Below are 20225 nucleotides of genomic sequence, written 5' to 3'. Positions count from 1 at the left end.
TATTTTTTATTTTTATTTATTTATTTGCAGTACTTGCATGCCAGGCAAGCATTCTACCCCTGGGCCACATCCCCACACCCTTTTTCTTTTATTTTGAGATAGGTTCTCACTAAGTTACCCAGGCTGGCTTTAAATTTTTGATTCTTCAGCCTCAGTCCCCAAGCAGTTGAGATTACAGGCTTGTACCATCAGACCTGGCTGAGCCTTTATTTTCTTCTTTTCCATTTTTTAGAAACTTGGTATGATCTTTTTAAAAAATGAACACAGCTTTGATAAAACATTTCCAAAAAGAGAAATTGTCTAAATAAAGAAGGGGTTTGGTGCCAGGGGTGGGCTCTGTTCAGCAGGTGACAGAGAGGCAGGACAGGCATTTGAGTGAGAGTCAGGTCAGAGCTGGGCCCAGAGTGGGGAGCCAGCTCCATTTCTTTCCCAAGGTCCTGAGCCTGTAGCTCCAGGGAGTGCTGGGAGCCCTGTGGGGCTGGGCTAGCACCTGACACCCAGGGCACCCGCACCCTGGGCCCTGACTCCCACCCACTCTCTCCCCAGGCATCTCCACCATGACAAACCTGAGCGCCCAAGTCAAAGGCTCCCTCAACATCACCACTCCAGGGGTGCAGATATGGAGGATCGAGGTGAGCTCCCGCAGGCTGGGCTTGCTCCTGGTCGCACCCTGTGGGGCTGCCTGGAGCCCCTCTGTCACCTGCTGCCACCTGCTGCCAGCTCCACCCTCACTTGGGGCCTCTTCCTCATCCCCTGTCTGCTGCGCCCCTTCTCCTCCCTTTCCTCCATTTCCTCCTCACCTGCCCTGCAGCCTTCTGCTCCACTTCCGGTCCTCACAGTCTCTGGCTTCCTTTCTCCCTTCTCCTCTCCCCTCCTTTTGTTCCAAGGCCCTGATCTTTCCTGCTGTGGCCCCCTCCTCATGCGTCCTCTGCTCGGCTTCCTGGGCCCCCACCTCCTCCTCTTCTCCCTCTTCCCTGGCCTCAGGGTTCATGGTGCCCGGCCTCCCCTCTGACCCTCTTCTCTCTGCAGGCCATGCAGATGGTGCCCATGCCGTCCAGCACCTATGGGAGCTTCTTCGATGGTGACTGCTATGTGCTCCTGGCTGTGAGTGGTTTGGGAAGGGGAGGAGGCTGAGCAGGAGCAAAGCCCACCTCGTGTTAGGGAGGAGCCTGGGCAGTGGGCAGGCCTGGCCTGACTTTTCCCCGGCTGGTGTTTCAAGGTGTACCCAGGTACCCAGCCCGTGGCAGCTCCTCAGGGACAGAGACACACGTAAAAGGCTCTCCCTGCCCCTGAGCTTCCCGACTCCCAGCTGAGGCCACTTCTGTGGACTCAGTCTTGAGGACCTTCTGGGGGGTAACACCACAGTCCTCAGCTTTGGCCTTCTGGATTTTCACCACACCCTGGGACCATCCCAACTGCCAGGGCATTTGTATTCTTTCTGTTGACTCATTTTAAAATTTTAAATACATCATTTAACAATTGAACCCAGTCTTTGATGTAAATAGGAAGCAGTGTTGTGTGTCACGAGCAGAAAGTAGCTGTATTTTCATAATAATCTTAAATGTAGCCATCCTCCTCACCTACAGAATATTCTGAGATTCAACCAACCACATGCAGAATATTTGGAAAAATAATTGCATCTCTACTGAATATGTGCAGACTTTTTTTCCCTTGTTATTTCATTATTTCCTAAAAAATACAGCATAACAACTATTGCTTTTTTTTTTTTAGGGGGGGACTGGGCATTGAACTCAGGGGCACTTGACCAATAAGGCCACATCCCCAGTCTTATTTTGTATTTTATTTAGAGATAGGGTCTCACTGAGTTGCTTAGCGCTTCGTCATTGCTGAGGCTGGCTTTGAACTTGCGATCCTCCTGCCTCAGCTCCTGAGCCACTGGGATTACAGGCATGTGCCACCATGACCGGCTCATGACAACGATTTATAGAGCAGTTACACTTTATTTATTTTGGAGTGCTGGGGATGGAACCCAGGACCCCAATTCTGCTAGGCAAGTGCTCTACCACTGAGCCACATCTTCAGACCCCGGTTCAGGGATTCTAAGTAATCTAGAGATGATTTAAGATATATGTCATTTTACACAAGGAACCAGAGAATTGGCAGAATTTGGCATCCACAGAGGTCCTAGCTCCCTTATGGACGCTGAGGGACACACCAGTGTACATCCCCTGTGCCAAGCTCACCTGTGGCCCAGGCCCCAAGTACATGGGAGACTATGCAGAGTTGGACGTGGGGCTGTGGGGAGCCCAGGGCCTCGGGTACACTGAGCACCCCATTTCCCCAGATCCACAAGACAGGCAGCAACCTGTCCTATGACATCCACTACTGGATTGGCAAGGACTCCTCTCAGGATGAACAGGGGGCGGCTGCCATCTACACGACGCAGATGGATGACTTCCTGAAGGGCCGGGCTGTCCAGCACCGTGAGGTCCAGGGCAACGAGAGCGAGGCCTTCCGAGGCTACTTCAAGCAGGGCCTTGTGTAGGGAGGGGAGCGCTGTGTGAGGGAGGGAGACAGGGCCCGGGGCTCAGAGGTGGGGATGGGAGATGGGGGTTGAGCTGAAGAGGCAAGAATACTGAGTCCTGTGGTGACAAGAAGACCCCAGGAGGTGGGAGGTGACCCAGGCCTGGAAGGGAGCCTGAGACTGTGGGGAAAGCCAAGGGACAGCTCACGTGAGCTTCTGCAGACTTTTCCGCCTTTCCACTCCCCCACCCTGTTTCTGCTGCCATTCCTCCTCAGCCCCCTCCCTCTGAGTGTACCTTGGTTGCCCCTGGAGGCTGTTCTGAAATCCATATCTCCACTGAAGTTCTGTCAATCAGCTCCTGTCTGGTGTTCTGGAGAGCTCAGAACCTAAGGAGACCCTCAGGGCATCACCTCAAGTCCCCTCTGCCTCTGGCTGATGGGCAGGTGGCCGCTCCCCTTCTCTAAGCAAGCCAAGCCTCATATCAGGTCGGAGGTTCTGGCCCCCTGGCTTTCCCGTGGGAACACGTGCTCTGCAGCCCAGTGGCTATTGAGCTGTGGAGTGGGCTGGGAGCTGTCCTGAGCCACAGTCCCCTCTCCTTCTTGTCCTGCTCTCTTCTCCCTACACTACAGCAGCAATCCACTCCTTTGGGCATTTGAATAGCACCTCTCCTTCTTCCGCTTTCATCCCCTGTCCTCAGGGCCCCGGCTTTATTATTCACTTGTCCTACCATCCATGTCACCACGACCCTGGCTTTGCAGCCCCTCTGAGGGCAAGGGCTAGTGTAGGATGAGTGGGCATCTGGGGTGCAGACTGGGGTGACCAGGGTCACCTGCAAAAGCACCTCAAAGAACCAACTTCACACTTGCAGGACACTGACAAACTCCTTAGAGTTTGCATCCCAAGTGCCTCAACCCCTTCACTTAGTCCCAGCAGGGCCCTAAATGGCCCTGGTGGCAGCCAGACATCCCAGGACCTGGGAGGAGAGGGCTCGGATCATTTCCTAGCCTACTCCCTTAGGTTGGCTCTCCTCTCCCCAGGATCCGGAAAGGGGGTGTGGCTTCTGGCATGAAGCAGGTGGAGACCAACTCCTATGATGTCCAGCGGCTGCTGCATGTCAAGGGCAAGAGGAACGTGGTGGCCGGAGAGGTAGACAGGCCTGCTGGGCACCGGGCAGGGAATGAGGAGGACTGCTGGGCAGGGAGGCGTGTCAAGAGACCATGCTGATGGATGCGCTGAGTGGGGTCTGTGGCTCCCCCAGGTGGAGATGTCTTGGAATAGTTTCAACCGAGGTGATGTTTTCCTCCTGGACCTTGGAAAGCTTATCATCCAGTGGAATGGGCCAGAGAGTAACCGCATGGAGAGACTCAGGGTAAGCCTCTCACCCCACCTGTTCCTGCAGACCCAGCCCAGGCTCTGCCCCCTATGTAAACCTGTAGACCTCTGCCACATCCTTGGTGACCCCAGTGCCCTCAGCCTCTCTCCAATATAGGGAACAGGATGGTGGTGAAGGCGGACCTGGGTTTCCACGTGCATGGGAGAGGCATGTTGGAGTTGGCCTGTGTATACTCATGGTTAATGCCCTTAGGTGGGATGAGTTCCCACAGTGTGGCAAACCTGTGCCAGGCCTTGGGAGTCCAGAGGTGAATGAAATGGGCAGAGCTTCGCCTCACTCTGGCCGTCAGCATCAGTGGCAGAGACAGACAGGAAGGGAATAAGCCAAGGGCTTCCTGGAGGAGCATGGTGCTGGGTGCAGGGAGGCTTCTGGGACACAGAGGGGTGGGAAGGCCCTAGAGCAGGAAGGAGGTAGATTAGGGAATCAGAAGCGAAACAGGAGCTTGGAGAACAGGTTGAGGGGCGGGAAGGCTGGGGGTTTCCGCTCAGTGCAGCTGGCCACTGAAGGTCATCTGACTTCTGAGTGGAGATGGGGCCAGCAAGAGGCTAAGACCAGCAGAGAGGCCCTGTGGCCCTCCAGGTGTGATGGAGGCAGGCAGAATCTGCTGAATGAGGTGGGGGGGCCGAGAGGAGTGAGGCTGACTCCAAGCTCGGTGCTCAGAGAACCCTGGGAATCGGTGGGGTCCCGTTTCCTGGGAAGATCTCAGGGGAGAAGACAGAGGTCTGTTTTCGGCATCTTACCACGTCTTCTGGGAATTTGGGTAAATGAGATAAGAGCAGAGACCAAGGCTGGAGAATGAAGCAGGTGCAGCAGGCCCTGGGACAGGAGAGGTGGCTGGGGAGGGCGAGTGCCACGTGTGTGGCTGTGTGTTCGTGGTGAGTCCACAGGCATGCTTTGGTGCAAAGGGACAGTCCAGTACTCTGCTCTTCAGGGCTCAGCTCTTGCACAAAAGTAAGGTCACAAGTTTCAAATGTCAAAACCAAAGTTCCGTCAAGTCCGCCCTGAACACTCTGTTGCTGACTAGGAAACCTGCTTGCCCCCTGCTTCTCACCTGGCTTCCTCGTGCATGCCTTAAATGCCTGGCCCCAGCCCTGGTGGCTGCTGGGGACTGGAGCTTTTCTGGGGGATTTGGGTGGCTGACACTGCTTTGTCTCCTGAGAGCCTTCCTGGGTGCCTTCCTGCAGGGCATGAACCTAGCCAAGGAGATCCGAGACCAGGAGCGGGGCGGGCGCAGCTACGTGGGCGTGGTGGACGGGGAGAACGAGTCAGCCAGCCCGCAGCTGATGGAGGTGATGAACCATGTGCTGGGCCGGCGCAGGGAGCTGAAGGCAGCTATGCCCGACACGGTGGTGGAGCCGGCACTCAAGGCGGCCCTCAAGTTGTACCAGTGAGTATTTGGCTGAGATCTTCCTGGGTGCTGGGGACTTCCCGAGGGCAGAATGCCCTGGCTGAGGGGCTTGGACCCGTCTGTGTCTTTTTCGTCCCACAGTTTGTCTGACTCAGAGGGAAAACTGGTGGTTAGGGAGGTTGCCACTCGGCCACTCACACAGGACCTGCTAAGCCATGAGGTGAGAGCGCCTGGCACACCTCTCCCCCAAGCAGCACAAACTCCCAGCTCTAGGGCTGGTGCGAGGGAGGCCAGCCCAGCCCAGCCTCTGGCACCAGCACGGTGAGGCTCTCATTGGGTCTTTTTCTTTCTTGTCCTGGGGATTGAATCCGGGAGTACCTTACCACTGAGTGACATCCCATTCCTTTTTATTTTTTGTTTTGCGATGGTGTCGCTAAGTTGCTGTGGCTGGCCTGGGACTTGAGATCCTTCTGCCTCGGCCTCCCGAGGTGCTGGGATTGCAGGAGTGCATGACCCTCCCTGGTTCACTGGCTCTCTCTCTCTCTCTCTCCACTGTAGGACTGTTATATCCTGGACCAGGGGGGCCTGAAGATCTACGTGTGGAAAGGGAAAGCGGCCAATGCAGAGGAGAAGAAGGGCGCCATGAACCAGGCCCTGGTAGGGATGGTGTTGGGAAGAAACAGCCGCAGGGAGGGCAAGAGGGCTTAGATCAGGGCCAGGCAGGGGCCGGCTGACCCAGCTGTGGCAGCTGAGGGGCCATCTGTAGGCACCTTGGGGGCTCTCTGCAGGCCAGGGAGCCAGCCACCAGGCACCCCTGGCACCTCCTCAGGATGTGGGCTGTTACTCCCCTCGCTCCAGCTCGTTTTAGAGAAGGGAGTGGAACTGGTAGCTGACCTTCCTACAAAAGGGGATTGGGTCAGCTTGGGACCAGGGCCCAGTCAGTGTTTGGGATGATGGGAGTGGGTTTGCAATAGGGGGCTGGTCATGAGGCTTAGAATTAAGATGGGGTTGAGCGAGAGGTCAGATTTGGTCTTAGGGTTAGGATCAGAAATATTCTTGGGGTCAGTATTAGATTCAGAGTTGAGGTCAGAGTAAGGCTTGAGGCCACTGTTAGGTTTGAGATGGTGTCAAGTTTGACCTTGAAGTTGGGGTTGGAGTAGGCTTAGGTTTGGGGTCGGCATTGGGCTTGGGGGTTGTGTTCAGGTTTGGGACCTGGGGCAGGTGTGACGGTGGAGCTGGTTGGGGTGAGAGCCAGGCTTTGGCTTGCCTTGGGGTGGGGGCTGGGAAGGCACATAGTGTCTAGATGCCCCTTCTCTCCTCAGAACTTCATCAAAGCCAAGCAGTACCCACCAAGCACTCAGGTGGAGGTGCAGAATGATGGGGCCGAGTCAGCCGTCTTCCAGCAGCTCTTCCAGAAGTGGACAGTGCCCAATAAGAGCTCAGGCCTGGGCAAAACCTACACCGTGGGCTCCGTGGGTGAGGGCTGAACTGGGGCAGCTTGAGAGGCAGGAGCTGGGATCCAGGAGCTGGGCCAGGGAGCAACTTGGCCTGTCCCCTCACTCGCTCCCTGAAGCACCTCTTCTCTGCACACCCTTGTCCTGACTCCGAACTCCCCTGCACGGGTTGCATGAAGAGCTGTCACAAGAGGGAGTTAAAAATGACCTGCCTTCCATTTGGAATGGGGTTGGGTCTTCTTGGGATCCAAACAGCGTCTGGTCAGACAGTATTTGCTGAGGCAAACTTGGTGCCAGGTCCTGGGGGAGATAAAAGCCTCTGTCACCATGGAGCTCTCTATTGGGATGGGAGATACTTGAAGTCACTGCAAGGGTCAGCAAAATGTGGCTCACTGAAGATGAAGTCTTGCTCTTGTCCCTTTCTTGTCCCTGGTGGCTTTTCTGGGAGGAATTAACGAAGCAGGTGTCTTAAGGGCATGGGGATGTGATTCTGTAGTTTCTGCTATTTTCCACGTGTGTGACCTTGGGTAAGCTACTGAATTTCTCTAGTCTCAGTTTCCTCATCTATAAAATGGGTCTAAGAACTGTAGCCACCACTCAGGACTGTTGTGAGGACGCGGGTGACAGTCCTCTTGGCTGGTAACAGTTGATGTTATGCTTCCCCCCACTCCAGCCAAAGTGGAGCAGGTGAAGTTTGATGCCACGTCCATGCACGTGCAGCCTCAGGTGGCCGCCCAGCAGAAAATGGTGGATGACGGGAGCGGGGAGGTGCAGGTGTGTGAGGGGCGGAGGCCCGTGCTGGGTGGGGGAAGGGAGGTGGAGCTTGGCCTGGACCTTACACTGCCTGATACTGGCCCCAGGTGTGGCGCATTGAAGACCTCGAGCTGGTGCCCGTGGATTCCAAGTGGTTAGGCCACTTCTATGGGGGAGACTGCTACCTGCTGCTCTACACTTACCTCATCGGCGAGAAGCAGCACTACCTGCTCTACATCTGGCAGGTAGACCCACCACATCCCACCGGAGCACAGCCCCCTCACGCCCCTCCACCATGCCTCACTGTTAGTCTTGGGTTGAGTATCCCTGGTGATGGGGCGCTCACTCCTCCAGAGGCAACCCATCCCCTCTTGGGGCAGCTTTGGCTGTGAGACCCTACGGGGTGCCCCCACTCACAGCCCTTTCCTTCTTGGTTCTCTGAATCTCCCTCCGTGGGGTTTGCGTCCAGATGTGAGGGAGGAGGGAAACGCTTGGGTCTGGGGGTAAGTGGGGTGGTATTTCCTTGAGGAAGGAGGAATCAGGAGAGCAGGGCTGGGCTGGGCTGAGATCTCACTGGGTTTGGGGCTGGAGTGGAATTGGGACATGAGTCAGGTTGGGTTATTGGCTGTGTCCTGGCTGAGGTTTGAGGGGAGACAGTGGGCTGGGGCCAGGTCAGTGCTGGGGAGGGAGTGTTTCTAAGGCTGACTCCACACCACCCCGCCTTCCTACTCATCCCCAGGGCAGCCAGGCCAGCCAGGATGAAATCGCAGCCTCAGCCTATCAAGCTGTCATCTTGGACCAGAAGTATAATGATGAGCTGGTCCAGATCCGGGTCCCGATGGGCAAGGAGCCACCCCACCTCATGTCCATCTTCAAGGGACGCATGGTGGTCTACCAGGTGTGGCTGCTGGACTGAGGCGGGTGGGCATCCAAGAGACGGGAAAGGGGACAGGCCGTGTGGGTGGGGCTCAGGGCGAAGTCCATTCCTCAGAGAGCAGGACCATTTGGGGTTCTATCACCTACGTGAACTGCTAATAGAAACAACCACTTGGCAACTTTAGAAATAATATGTAACGAGCCCTTGCCCTGTGTAAGCACAGTCTGATCTCCACGCCCAGCTCCTTGAATCTTCTACATAAAATGTTTTATGGTTTGTCTAAATGAGGCACCTGTCCAAACTTCACTGGTGTCTTCCAATATGTGAAGCAGACATTTCATACAGCCATTTAAACAGTAATCTGTTTATTGAGCATCTTCTAAGTACCCAGTTCTTTGTAATTCACCAAGCCAGGAGAGGTGTGGCAGGCTAATATGGCTTACCATCATTTTGGAAAAGGACAGTGTGTGGTGTGTCTGAGCCGTGAACTCACAGCCTGAGCCCCTTGTTGTTAAAATGAGCAAAATAAAAGTTGAGTTCAAAGTGGTGCCAGGAAGGCAGTCCCTGGGACCAGGCATGGAGTTAGTTCATGGTGAGAAGGGGATTTTGAGGAGGTCTTGACATTTGGGGCAGAGCTGAAGAGCTTGGTGGAGGTAAAAGGAGGGTTTGCAAAGCAGGGGACACTGCAAGGTCCAAGGCCCAGGGGAAGGCTCCACAGGGAACAGTGAGAAGCTGGCCAAGCTCAACCCCAGGGTTTGGAGAGCACGTGAGCCTGCAGAAGTGACCAGTGTCCTCCGCTGAGTTTTAGTCTATAAAACGGTGGGGAGCTACTGAAAGATTTTGAGCAAAGAAGTGCTGGAATGAAAGCCATTTTTGGAAGGATCAATCTAGCAATGGTTTATCAGAGGACCTGGAGGATAGGCAGGCCTCGCCTCACCCTCCTCCTCCCTCTCTGGTTCTCTGTGTCCCTAGATTCCCCCACTGTCTTCCTCACTGAGTTGTTCCTCTCTCCCTGGCTTCTCCCACCCTTATAGGGAGGCACCTCCCGGGCCAACAACTTGGAGCCTGTACCCTCCACGAGGTTGTTCCAGGTCCAGGGAACCACTGCCAACAACACCAAGGCCTTTGAGGTCCCAGCCCGGGCCACCTCCCTCAACTCCAATGATGTCTTCATCCTGAAGACCCCATCCTGTTGCTATCTGTGGTGTGGAAAGGTATGCACGGGGTCTTGTGGCCTCCTATCCCCAAGTGGGCCCTTGGAGTCCCTCAGTCTCAAAGCAGACTGGATGAAGGTAGGACCCCTGGCAACCAGACCCCATTTGCTGGGTCTCCAGCCCCTTGGTAGCCCAATCTCCCAGCTCTGTAGCTCTGGGCCTGACAATCTCCCCACCTCCAACAGTCTCTGATTCTCTGCCTCTGTGTTGGGGTCAGACTTGTTCTGTTTGTCTCTGGATATTCTGTCTGTCCCAGTGTTGTTGGTCTGCATCTATGCCTTGGGGTCTTTCACTACCCTATGCTTCTCCCTTAATCTCTGTAGCAGGGACTCACAGCCTCTTGGAATCCCTCTTCCACCCTCTGAGGTGGGGTGCGGATGCTTTGGTCTCCTATGCTGTTCTTTGGAGTGTCCAGGATGCATGGGCCATGATCCAGGGAGTCAGACACTGGAGCTCTGGGCAGGGAGAAGTTGGCACTGACACCAGAGAGGTCTCCCCCTCTACCCCCAGCATGGCCTGTCCCCTCTGTTTCCCAGGGCTGCAGTGGGGACGAACGGGAGATGGCCAAGATGGTTGCTGACACCATTTCCCGGACGGAGAAGCAAGTGGTGGTAGAAGGGCAAGAACCAGCTAACTTCTGGATGGCCTTGGGTGGGAAGGCACCCTATGCCAATACCAAGAGGTAACTGTCGAGTCCTCTGCTCCCAGCACCTCCACCCCATCCAGAGACTGCATGGAGTAGACTGAGAACTGTGTACCTGGTGCCCAGGGCTACAAGATGAATAAGGGGCAGCCTGTGGGCTTGAGGCTCTGGGGCACAGAGCTGTGCCCATGTGCCCACCATGGGATACATAGACCCTGATGGAGTGTTTCCCTGGTAACAGGAGTTCATAGCCACAGCTTAAAGAGAGGGCAGAGCTAAGCATTTGTTTGCTCTTCACAAAGAAGGTGTCAGAGCCTAACTCCTTTCCTTAGGTGCTGACAAAAGCCCAGGTTGCTGAGGAACACCAACTGTAAAGCCTCTTTCAAATGGTCTTTCTAAAAAATATCCATGACTACCACCCAGTTCAAAAGCAAAAGAGCATATACTGCAGTAGCAGCAGGAAGGATGGGGGAAGATAGCAGGAAGAACTTCCTACCAGGGCTATGGAAAAGCCAGTGGAATTCATGTCCAGAACAGCAGTGGGGATTTCCTTCTTTGAGCACTCTTCGGATGACAGAAGACTTTTGTCAATCATAAGATGGGACATTTGGTGAGGCGATGGCCTTTCCATGTCGGAGCCCCTCAGAGTCTGTGTCCTCAGGTTTCCTCCCCCCACAACTTTCTCCTGCCAATGCAATCTTCTCTTCTGCAGACTACAGGAGGAAACCCTGGCCATCACCCCCCGGCTCTTTGAATGCTCCAACCAGACTGGGCGCTTCCTGGCCATGGAGATCCCAGACTTCAATCAGGACGACTTGGAGGAAGATGATGTGTTCCTACTGGATGTCTGGGACCAGGTAGGACCAAGGGCCTTAGTCCCCAGGGCCAAGAAGCCCCCATGACTTTAGGGGTCGGTAAGCATCACTGTTTTGGGATCCCCTGTTCTTTCTCCCTGGGAATGGCATTATGAACACCAGGATCAGAAGGGAGGAAGGGGAAGGGCTGTGTCCTGTAGGGCTGCTGGCAGGGGGGAGCCTTTTCTCCCCTGTCTTCTATTTCCTGGGTCAGCAGGTACATTTGGACACTCAGGCTCAGGATGCTGGAGTCACACGTGTGCAGAACATCCACGTAGGGCCTGTGCAAAATCAAAGCCAGATGGGCCACCCAAGGTCATTTCACTAGGTAGCACAGGGCTGGGGCTCTACTCTTGGACATCTCAGTGACTGAGGCAGAGCCCTGAGGGCTGGGGAGGACAGGAAGGGCTGACTGAGCTGCTGGGATGCTCTGCAGGTCTTCTTCTGGATAGGGAAGCATGCCAACGAGGAGGAGAAGAAGGCGGCGGCCGTCACCGTGCAAGAGTACCTCAAGACCCATCCCAGTGGCCGCGACCTTGAGACCCCCATCATTGTGGTGAAGCAGGGACATGAGCCCCCCACCTTCACAGGCTGGTTCCTGGCGTGGGATCCCTTCAAGTGGAGTGTGAGTGGCCCCTGTCCCACCTGGTCCTCGCAGCCCAGCACATCCTCCTCTAGGAGGCTTCTTCAAGGGACACCCAAGGACGGTAGACACAACAGGTCTTTCTCCTCCTTTGGGACATGTGACCTGCTTATTTGAAAAAAGGTTAGACAGGGCTTAGAATTAAAAACAAGACTTAAGTAAGGCCATGAAGCCTCCCTGGTGAGGGAGAGGAAAGGAAGTCTGTCAAAAACCAAGGCTAGGGGGCTGGGGCTACAGCTCAGTTGTTAGAGTCCCACATGCACATATGCCCTGGGTTTAATCCCCAGCACCACCAAAAAAAAAAAAAAAAAAAAAACCCAACCTACCAACCAACAAATAAAAAAACCACCAAGGCTAGGACTTGGGAGGCTGTGGCAAGAGGATGGTGAGTTTAAGGGCAGCCTCAGCAACTTAGTGACATTCTGTCTCAAAAGAAAAAAAAAGAAGGGATGGGGATGTAGTTCAGAGGTAGAGCACCCCTGGGTTTACTCCCTAGCTCCACAGGTGGGTGGAAACCAGTGAAGATTTTCCTCCCCAAAGGAGGAAGGCCCAAGTAGAGAGGCCTGGCCTGATGGCTCTGGGTTCGCTTACTTAGCACAACAGGTGAATTTAGGGATGCATAATTTCCTCGAGATTTTGTGTATATGTATTTTTTAAACCTGTAGCTGATGGGCCGTTTAGTCTTGAGGACCTCGAGGCAGCGAGTCTCAGTGCCAGGCCTTCTAAGACACACTTCAGTGCCCAACTCAGTGGCCCTGGCAGCCCTTCCCTCACCCTAAGTCTGTGTGGGCTTCTCTCTCAGCCTCATTCATTCAGCATGAGAGTGGGGAGTTTGTGATCTGCCAGGCTTGCGGCCATAGAGGTGTGGTCCCTGGGGAGTCATGGTCCCTGTGTTCCTCTTGCTCCTCTGCGGCAGGGCTTCCCTCCAGTGTCTAGGAGCCCTGAGGTCCCCAGAGCGTGCAGAGTGTGGATGGGTTCTTGGCTGCTTGTGGCTGCTTACATGGGCTCTATGGTGAGGGTGGTCATGTGACTCACCATCCCCACATTGGGCTGAGCAGGGACAGGTTAGCAGCCTGGCCTGCCTGTCTCTGATCTGTCAGCCCCTTTGTCCCATCCTCACCATTTTTTTTTTTTCTTTTGGTACTAGGAATGGAACCCAGGGAGCTTAACCACTGAGCCACATCCCCAGTCCTTTCTTATTATTCTTTAAAATTTTGAGACAGAGTATCACTGAGTTGCTTAGGGCTTCGCTAAGTTGCTGAGGCTGGCTTTAAACTCACAATCCTTCTGTGTCTGCCTCTCCAGCTGCTGGGTTACAGGCATGTGCCACTAAGTTGACCCATCCTCACCATTTAAGCTCCTTTTCAGGGGCCTCCTCCAGCCCTCTGAGCTTCCTCTTTCCCTTCTCACCGCTAGGCCCTAGATCAGCCTTCTTTCAACTCCTGAAGGAAAATGGCCTCTTGTCTCCTCTGCTGAGATCTGTGTCTGAACAGTTGTTTACTTTATATGCAGAATACCAAATCCTATGAGGAACTGAAGGCAGAGCTTGCGAACTCTGGGGACTGGAGCCAGATCACTGCTGTGAGTACAGAGAAGGTGGCTGGGCCCTGAGTTGGATGTTGGCAGTGGGATGCTCCCATGGGTGCTGAGAACTTACCAGACAGAAATGTCAATGCCCTCTTCTCTCCTTCTCCTTCTTCTCATGGAAGTTCTTGCTGTTTAACTGCAGGGCCTCTAGTGTTTTGTTTTTCCTTTCCCTAGTGAAATGGTTTTCAATTTTTATCATGCATAGGAGTCTGGGTGATGTTGCGGGGGCAGCATATCAAAATGCAGATTTCAAAGCCCCATTCCTAAATATTCTGATTTGTGGACTTTGGGGTAGCACCCTGGAATTGTATACTTTAGGTAAAGGACCCAGAGGTAGTTTGATGCAATTAGCTCATAGGCTGCAGTTGGGGAAATAATGACATCTCTGGACACCATCATCCCTGGGATCATGTCTCCAGGCAGAATAAGTGCAAGTCTTTCATCTCTAAAGTAGTTAAGAGGAATGTATTTATCTGTAGGCCTGGAATATGGGAATATGAAGTCAAAGCCTTTCCTCTGAGTTCACAGGCCAACAGGGAGTAAAGACAGGGCTAACTCTGCAGAAATATGAAGTGGTTTCACAAGCACAGTGTGGTCATTGACAGATGGCTCTTTCAGGCTGGGAACCCTGTAGCACTCAATAAGTGGACTGACAGTGCAGATTGGAAAGGACAGATAGGCCAAGGCTAAGTAAATTTCTGGATGACAGTTTCTTAACAGATGAGAGTCCAGGGTTGATCTCAAACTCTGGGGGAAAGCCATGGAGAAGTTAGTAAGTCATTGAACCAGAGAGTCATCTAATACCAACTGACTTCTGTCAGATATAGACCATTAAGCTCCCAGCTCCTGGGTCCAGTCTTTATGCCTGTGCATGTGTGTGCGTGTGTGTGTGTCTAGGTGGGGTAGATCATGGAAAATTTCTTGAAGGGGGTGCCCTGAGTCAATGCTGACTTTAGAGAGGAAGGCAGCCTAGGAGGGGGCCACAAGCCAGCTGAAGAAACCAATGCCACTTCCTTCTCTAGGAGGTCACAAGCCCCAAATTGGACATGTTCAATGCCAACACCAGCCTCAGTTCTGGACCACTGCCCATCTTTCCCCTGGAGCAGCTGGTGAACAAGCCTGTGGAGGAGCTCCCTGAAGGTGTGGACCCCAGCAGGAAGGAGGTGGGTCTGGTTCCCCAATCAGGACCAAGAACATATGGCTCTTCTATTTGCTGGACAACTTAATTGCTCCCAGATTAGGTTCTGCAGGGGACTGGGTGATGGGACTGGATGTCCTAGTGTACAAGGCAGACCTGGGTCCACCCTCTTGCCAGCTTACATCCTGGGGGACAGAGATCAGAGCACTCATTTCAGCGATGAAGTATAGGTGTCAGCCAGAGTGTTATGAAAAGGAGCCTGTTTTACTCAAAGATTTCCTTCCGAAAGGCAGACAAGAATTAATTATTGAGGCAAAGCAAGTTATTCTTGGAGAAGGAACACAAGTATGAACCCAGAGACACGAGTCAGCACAGAGTTGGGGAGGGACAGCTGGCTGGCCTTCTGTCCCATATTAAGGACTGTACTGTCCATCCTGCAGTTAAACAGGGGTCATATGGTTGAATCAGTGGCTGTCAGACTTAACAGTTTTGATCATTCTACGCTGGGTGTGGTGGCGCACACCTGTAATCCCAGAGGCTTGGGAGGCTGACACCAGAGAATCACAAGTTCAAAGCTAGCCTCAGCAAAAGCAAGGCACTAAGCAACTAAGTGAGACCCTGTCTTTAAAAAATACAAAATAGGCCTGGGATGTGGCTCAGTGGTTGAATGCCCCTGAGTTCAATCCCTAGTACGAAAACAAACAAAAAGATCACCCTAGGTGCCCAGTGAACATACTAGGAGGTGGTGAAAGCCCAGAAAGAGATGTTAGGAGATGTGAAGACAGCATTGTCTAAGAGGAGGTGGGAGCCTAGAGGAGATGAAAAAGATGCCCAGAGAAGTCTTTAGGAGGAAATTAGTGGATCAGGAGTGTGAGACAGAAAACCCTGGCAGGTAGCAAGGTTCACATGAGGGGAGAGTACAGCAAGAAGAACTTTTCAAAGTCACATTTCTAATATCATTCCCACTTCATGAGACCCGCAATGGACTGCACATCTAGCTCAAGTGTTTTGAGATGAAAGTGTGCATAGGGGCTGGGGTTGTGGCTCAGTGGTACAGCGCTCGCCTAGCACGTAAAAAACAAAAGTATTGTGTCCACCTACAACTAAAAAAAAAATTAAAAAAAATATTTTAAAAAAAGTTATAAAAAAGTCTGTGTGTGTGAGTGTGTCGGGGGTGTGTGTGCTGGGGACTGAACCCAGGGCTTTGTGTGTGCAAGGCAAGCATTCTACCAACTGAGCTATATCCCCAGCCATAAAAAAGTCTTATAAATGAATCAAGGTATCTATAGAAGACAGATGCCCAGTTTCTCCCAGAACATTAAAACCTATGGAAGGTGTAGATTGTTCCAGAGTGCGTCCATCCTGCTGTCTACCTTGGAGGAGAGGAGTGTGTTCTCTTCCACCTGTGAGGTGGCTGGAAGGCTAAGGTCCAGAGAGAAGTGACATGCCTAACGTTAACTAGCAAGTTGCAAAGCCAAAGCAAACACCAGGACTTCTGAGTGCCACTGTTACTATCATACTATGGAGGCATAAAGGAAGTATTTCCAGAGGGAAAGGCAGCCAATGTTATGGAACAGAGGGCTGACAGGAGGTTAGAGTGGGCTATTGATGAACTAAGACAGTCCACATGGCAGAGGCAAAGGGGACTCAGGTTTTTTATTTAAAAATCAGTTGTCCAGGGGCTGGGACTGTAGCTCAGTGGCAGAGTGCTTGCCTAGCATATGTGAGGCACTGGGTTTGATCCTTAGCACCACATAAAAGTAAATAAAATAAAGGTATTCTGTTCATCTACAATTACAAAAATAATAATAATAATAAATCAGTTGTCCAGCAAGATGTGGTGGCACACACCTGTAAACCCAGCGACTTGAGAGGATGAGGTAGGAGGAGCCCAAGTTTAAGGCCACTATGGACAACCTAGTGAGACACTGTCTCAAAAAAGAAGAAAAAAAAAAGTTGGGGAGGGGTGTTTGTGGTGTGGCTCAGTAGTAGAGTGCTCCTAGGTTCAATTCCCAGGACCAATCAACAGTGTTTTTTTTTTTTTTTTAAACCCAGGGGCACTCTACCACTGAGCTCCATCTCTACCCTCTTTTATTTCTGTGAGACAAGGTCTTGCTAAATTGCCCAGGCTGGCCTCAAATTTGCAATCCCCAAGTAGCTGGCATTCTGGGCATGCATTGCTATGCCCAGCTGTTGCTGATTTTTTTTTTTTAATCATAGAAGTAATATATGTGTGTATGTATTGGCACCAGGAATTGAAACCAAGGGAGCTTAACCACTGAGCCACATCCCCGGCCCTTTTTAAAATTTATTATTTATTTGGGACTGGGGATTGAACCCAGAGGTGCTTAACCACTGAGCCACATCCCCAGCCCATTTTTGTATTTTATTTAGAGACAGGATTTAAGTTGCTGAGCCTAGCTTTAAACTTGCGATCCTCCGGTCTGAGCCTCTGGGCTGCTGGGATTATAGGCATATGCCACTGTGCCCTGCTATTTTTTTTTTTAAAGACAGGGTCTCACTAAGTTACTTAGGGACTTGCTAATTTGCTGAGGCTGGCTTTGAACTCATGATCCTCCTGCTTGAGCCTCTCAAGTTGCTGGGATTATAGGCATGCACCACCCTAGTAGTGTACATTCTTTTTTTTTAAATATTTTTATTTTTTTTAGGTGTAGATGGACACAACACAATGCCTTTATTTTTATGTGGTGCTGAGGATCGAACCCGGGTCCCGCCTGTGCTAGGCAAGCGCTCTACCGCTGAGCCACAATCCCAGCCCCTAGTGTACATTCTTGTAGAACTGAGAGTTCAATGCCACGTGGGGAGGTAGGAGAGGTTTTCAGACCTCTCTTCCTTCTGCAAACACAGAAGGTAAGCCAGTAACAAGAGAGTGTGGCAGATCTGGCTGCAGGTAGTAGCTGAAGGTAATCTAAGTGTTGACCCTGATGAGTAAACCTTAGGGAGAAGGATATGGGCGTGGGGGGCAATCAGCTGGCAGACCTGAAGAGTTCAAGAGCATGGAAAGACATAAGTACCCTGGGATGGGCAGTCCCTGCTATCTGGCCTTGGGGCGGGGGTGGGGTGGAGTGGGGGGGGTGGCGGTCAGAGTCCAGCAATTTTGAAAGTTGAGGAGCCAGCCTGGCTGGGCCAGAGAGGGCAGAGTGGAGTCATTTATAGAGACCTGGGACACAGCAGTCACAGTTATGAGGAACCTGAGGTTTGGCAGCTCTTCCCCCACCCCCCCAACTTTCATATTTATTTACCCTCTCTTCCAAGACAAAGTGCTCCACTGCCCTGCCTGGGGATAAAGGTTCCCAGCATCCAGCTCCCAGAAACCTTGAAGAGAGAATGCCTAGGGGTGGGAGGCAAATCTAATGATAGGTTAAAGAACTGGAGAGCCTGATCCACCTGTGCTTGAAATCCATTGCAGGTGTTTACCAAGCAGCTGTTCAATGCAGGGCTCTCTGGAAGTCCCTTATTGGGGTTCAAGGCAACTCCACTTCAGCAGAGTAGCCTGAGATGTTAAAAAGACCCACTATGCTCATCCCTGCACTGTTCAACTCTCCATGCCTAGGGGAGCAGGGATGAAGACTGAGAGATGCTGTTAATATAACTTAAAGTATGCCCAGAGGGCAGTTGGCTGCCTTAAATAATATCACAATGATATCATCTTAAAGTTGGTAACAAAGGTCCTTTAGTCAATTCCTGGCTGAAGATACCCAAGGCCTAGTCAGGTAGTGACTCCCAAGGTGACCTCCTAGTCAAGAGTCAAAACGTGAAATTGTGCTATCTAGTCCATAGGATGAGAGGAGCTGGAATGCTGTTTTGCTCTCTAGTTTTCAAAACAGCTAGGTTGAATTTGGCTCAGAATTTGTTCTTTGGCCTTCCTGGCGTCTCCTCCTACAATCCTTTCTCCATTCTACTTTCTGCAGCCACCCTCCCAGAATCTCTTAAGCAAAACTCATTCCTACAAAATGATCTGGCTGCTACACTGACCATGGACTAGGAGACTGATGAGATTTAATGTGTTGCCTTTTAGTCAGGAACAAAACTGAAGGCCAGGAAGGCTGAAGCTATCTGTAATGGTAAAACTCCAGTTAACTGCAAGCACAGTAGTACACTTGCGGATTGAAAGCAAACCTCACAGTATGCCTGAAACCACTCAAGGCAGGAGGAGTCAGGATGGTGCAGTGAAGCATGTACTGATTGAAATCAGGGACACAGTCATCCCTCAGTATCTACAGGGAATTTGTTTCTGGATTCCCCATGATACCAAACTCCAGGGATGCTCAAGTCCTATATAAAATGACATAGTATTTGCATATAACCTGTATACATCCTCCTGTATACTTCAAAGTATAATAATCAATATAAAATATCTAAGACAATGTAAATGTTATATAAACAGTTGTTACACTGTATTGTTAAGGGAACAATGATAAGAAACATCTGTACACATTCAGTATAGACACAATTTTTTTTGGTGATACTGGGGATTGAACCAGTGCCTCGAATATGCTAGGCAAACGCTCTACTGATAACTAGGTCCTCAGCCCTTTTTTAGACAGGGTTTCTCTAAGGTGCTGAGGTTAGTCTGGACCTTCAGATCCTCCTGCCTCAGCCTTCCAGGTAGCTTGGATAGGCATATGCCATCATACTTGGCTAAACACACAATTCTCATCCACTCCAAATGTTCTCAATCTTTGGTTGGTTGAAAACATGCATGCACCAGAGGGCTAAAAATTTGCCTCAGTGTCTTTGTAAGTACATGTGTTAGATGGTTGCTTCCTCTGTCCATAAGGGCCACAATAGGCCCTACATCCTGTACAGCTGATCTGCTAGCTTGGTTCCAAGCAACATAGGGCCAGGAGACCCTTCCTGAGGAGTATGGGTTCTTGTGGTAGCGATAATATCACATAGCCACACTGGGACAGATGCCCTAAGGCTCATTAGCTTATTTTGTGGGCCAGGTTGGCTTCACTGTTTAATAGGTGAAGGCAGATGAAACAGTTAGCTACTTTTTTTTTCCCCAAAAAACTTTTTCCTCTGCAATATTTTCATCTTCATAAAAGCAGGTGAAGGGTTGGGGTTGTAGTTCACTGGTAGAGTGCTTGCCTAGCATGTGTGAGGCCTTGGGTTCAATCCTCAGCACCACATAAAGACAAATAAATAAAGGTATTGTGCCTGTCCACAACAACAAAAAAAATTTTAAAAAAGTAAGTGAAAATTGGTTTTTAATAAAATGTCTCCCATTTTATAGATAGGAAAACTAAGAACGACCTGGAAAGAGCTTTAAACAACCTTAAGTCAAATGTCCTAATTCTTATTTCCAGGCTAATGTGAATTTGACCCTGGCAAAAATAAGGAACTCAATTTATTGCATTACCATTCTTTCATGTTACAAGTTCAGGGATCCTCTGAACCCTCTAAATGCCACCTACTCCTCCCCAGGCCCTCATGACATTGCTTGCTTTTGCTCTTCTTTGACTCATTATATGCCGCACCTATATGACTCATCTGGGCAAACCCTGGCAGACTCTGACCTTTGCCTTCTTTGGCCCATCATCTCTCCTAGGAGCACCTGTCCATCGATGACTTCACCAAGGCCCTGGGGATGACACCAGCTGCATTCTCTGCCCTGCCTCGATGGAAGCAACAAAATCTCAAGAAAGAAAAAGGACTATTTTGAGAAGCAGGAGTAGTTGCTGTAAAGCAGCATACTCCCCTGCTTGTGAGGCTTCGTTTGTCATTACTGGTTTTAGTCCTATGCCAATTGAAATTGCCATGTGAGCAGCAGTTTGTGGCAGTGGCACTTTTGTTTAGTAACCTATTCATT

At 51.4% G+C, this 20225-nt stretch overlaps 1 protein-coding gene across 1 annotated transcript; it reads left to right on the top strand.

Annotated features, from left to right (window-relative positions):
- The first annotated feature begins 557 nt into the window (after window positions 1–557).
- Vil1 (villin 1) lies at window positions 558–20078 on the top strand. The gene is made up of 19 exons (XM_027941783.3): window positions 558–632; window positions 1030–1104; window positions 2306–2502; window positions 3523–3631; window positions 3744–3854; window positions 5063–5265; window positions 5368–5446; window positions 5785–5883; window positions 6549–6702; window positions 7354–7454; window positions 7541–7678; window positions 8173–8331; window positions 9345–9524; window positions 10061–10206; window positions 10880–11024; window positions 11458–11646; window positions 13177–13245; window positions 14274–14414; window positions 19965–20078. The coding sequence occupies exons 1-19, from the start codon at window positions 558–560 to the stop codon at window positions 20076–20078; spliced, it is 2484 nt and encodes an 827-aa protein (XP_027797584.2).
- The last annotated feature ends 147 nt before the right edge of the window (window positions 20079–20225 follow it).

Source organism: Marmota flaviventris, chromosome 11 (assembly GCF_047511675.1).
Source record: "Marmota flaviventris isolate mMarFla1 chromosome 11, mMarFla1.hap1, whole genome shotgun sequence".
NCBI lineage: Eukaryota > Metazoa > Chordata > Mammalia > Rodentia > Sciuridae > Marmota > Marmota flaviventris.
The sequence above is the reverse complement of the archived record's forward strand: the minus strand, read 5'-3'. Positions and strand labels throughout refer to the sequence as shown.

What these genes read in the sequence shown, in the direction of transcription:
- Vil1 (XM_027941783.3), top strand. Translation starts at nt 558, where the DNA reads ATGACAAACCTGAGCGCCCAAGTCAAAGGCTCCCTCAACATCACCACT. An exon ending in TACTTCAAGCAGGGCCTTGT is followed by an intron (nt 2,503 to 3,522) that starts GTAGGGAGGGGA and finishes TCCTCTCCCCAG; the next exon opens with GATCCGGAAAGGGGGTGTGG. An exon ending in GCTATCTGTGGTGTGGAAAG is followed by an intron (nt 9,525 to 10,060) that starts GTATGCACGGGG and finishes TCTGTTTCCCAG; the next exon opens with GGCTGCAGTGGGGACGAACG.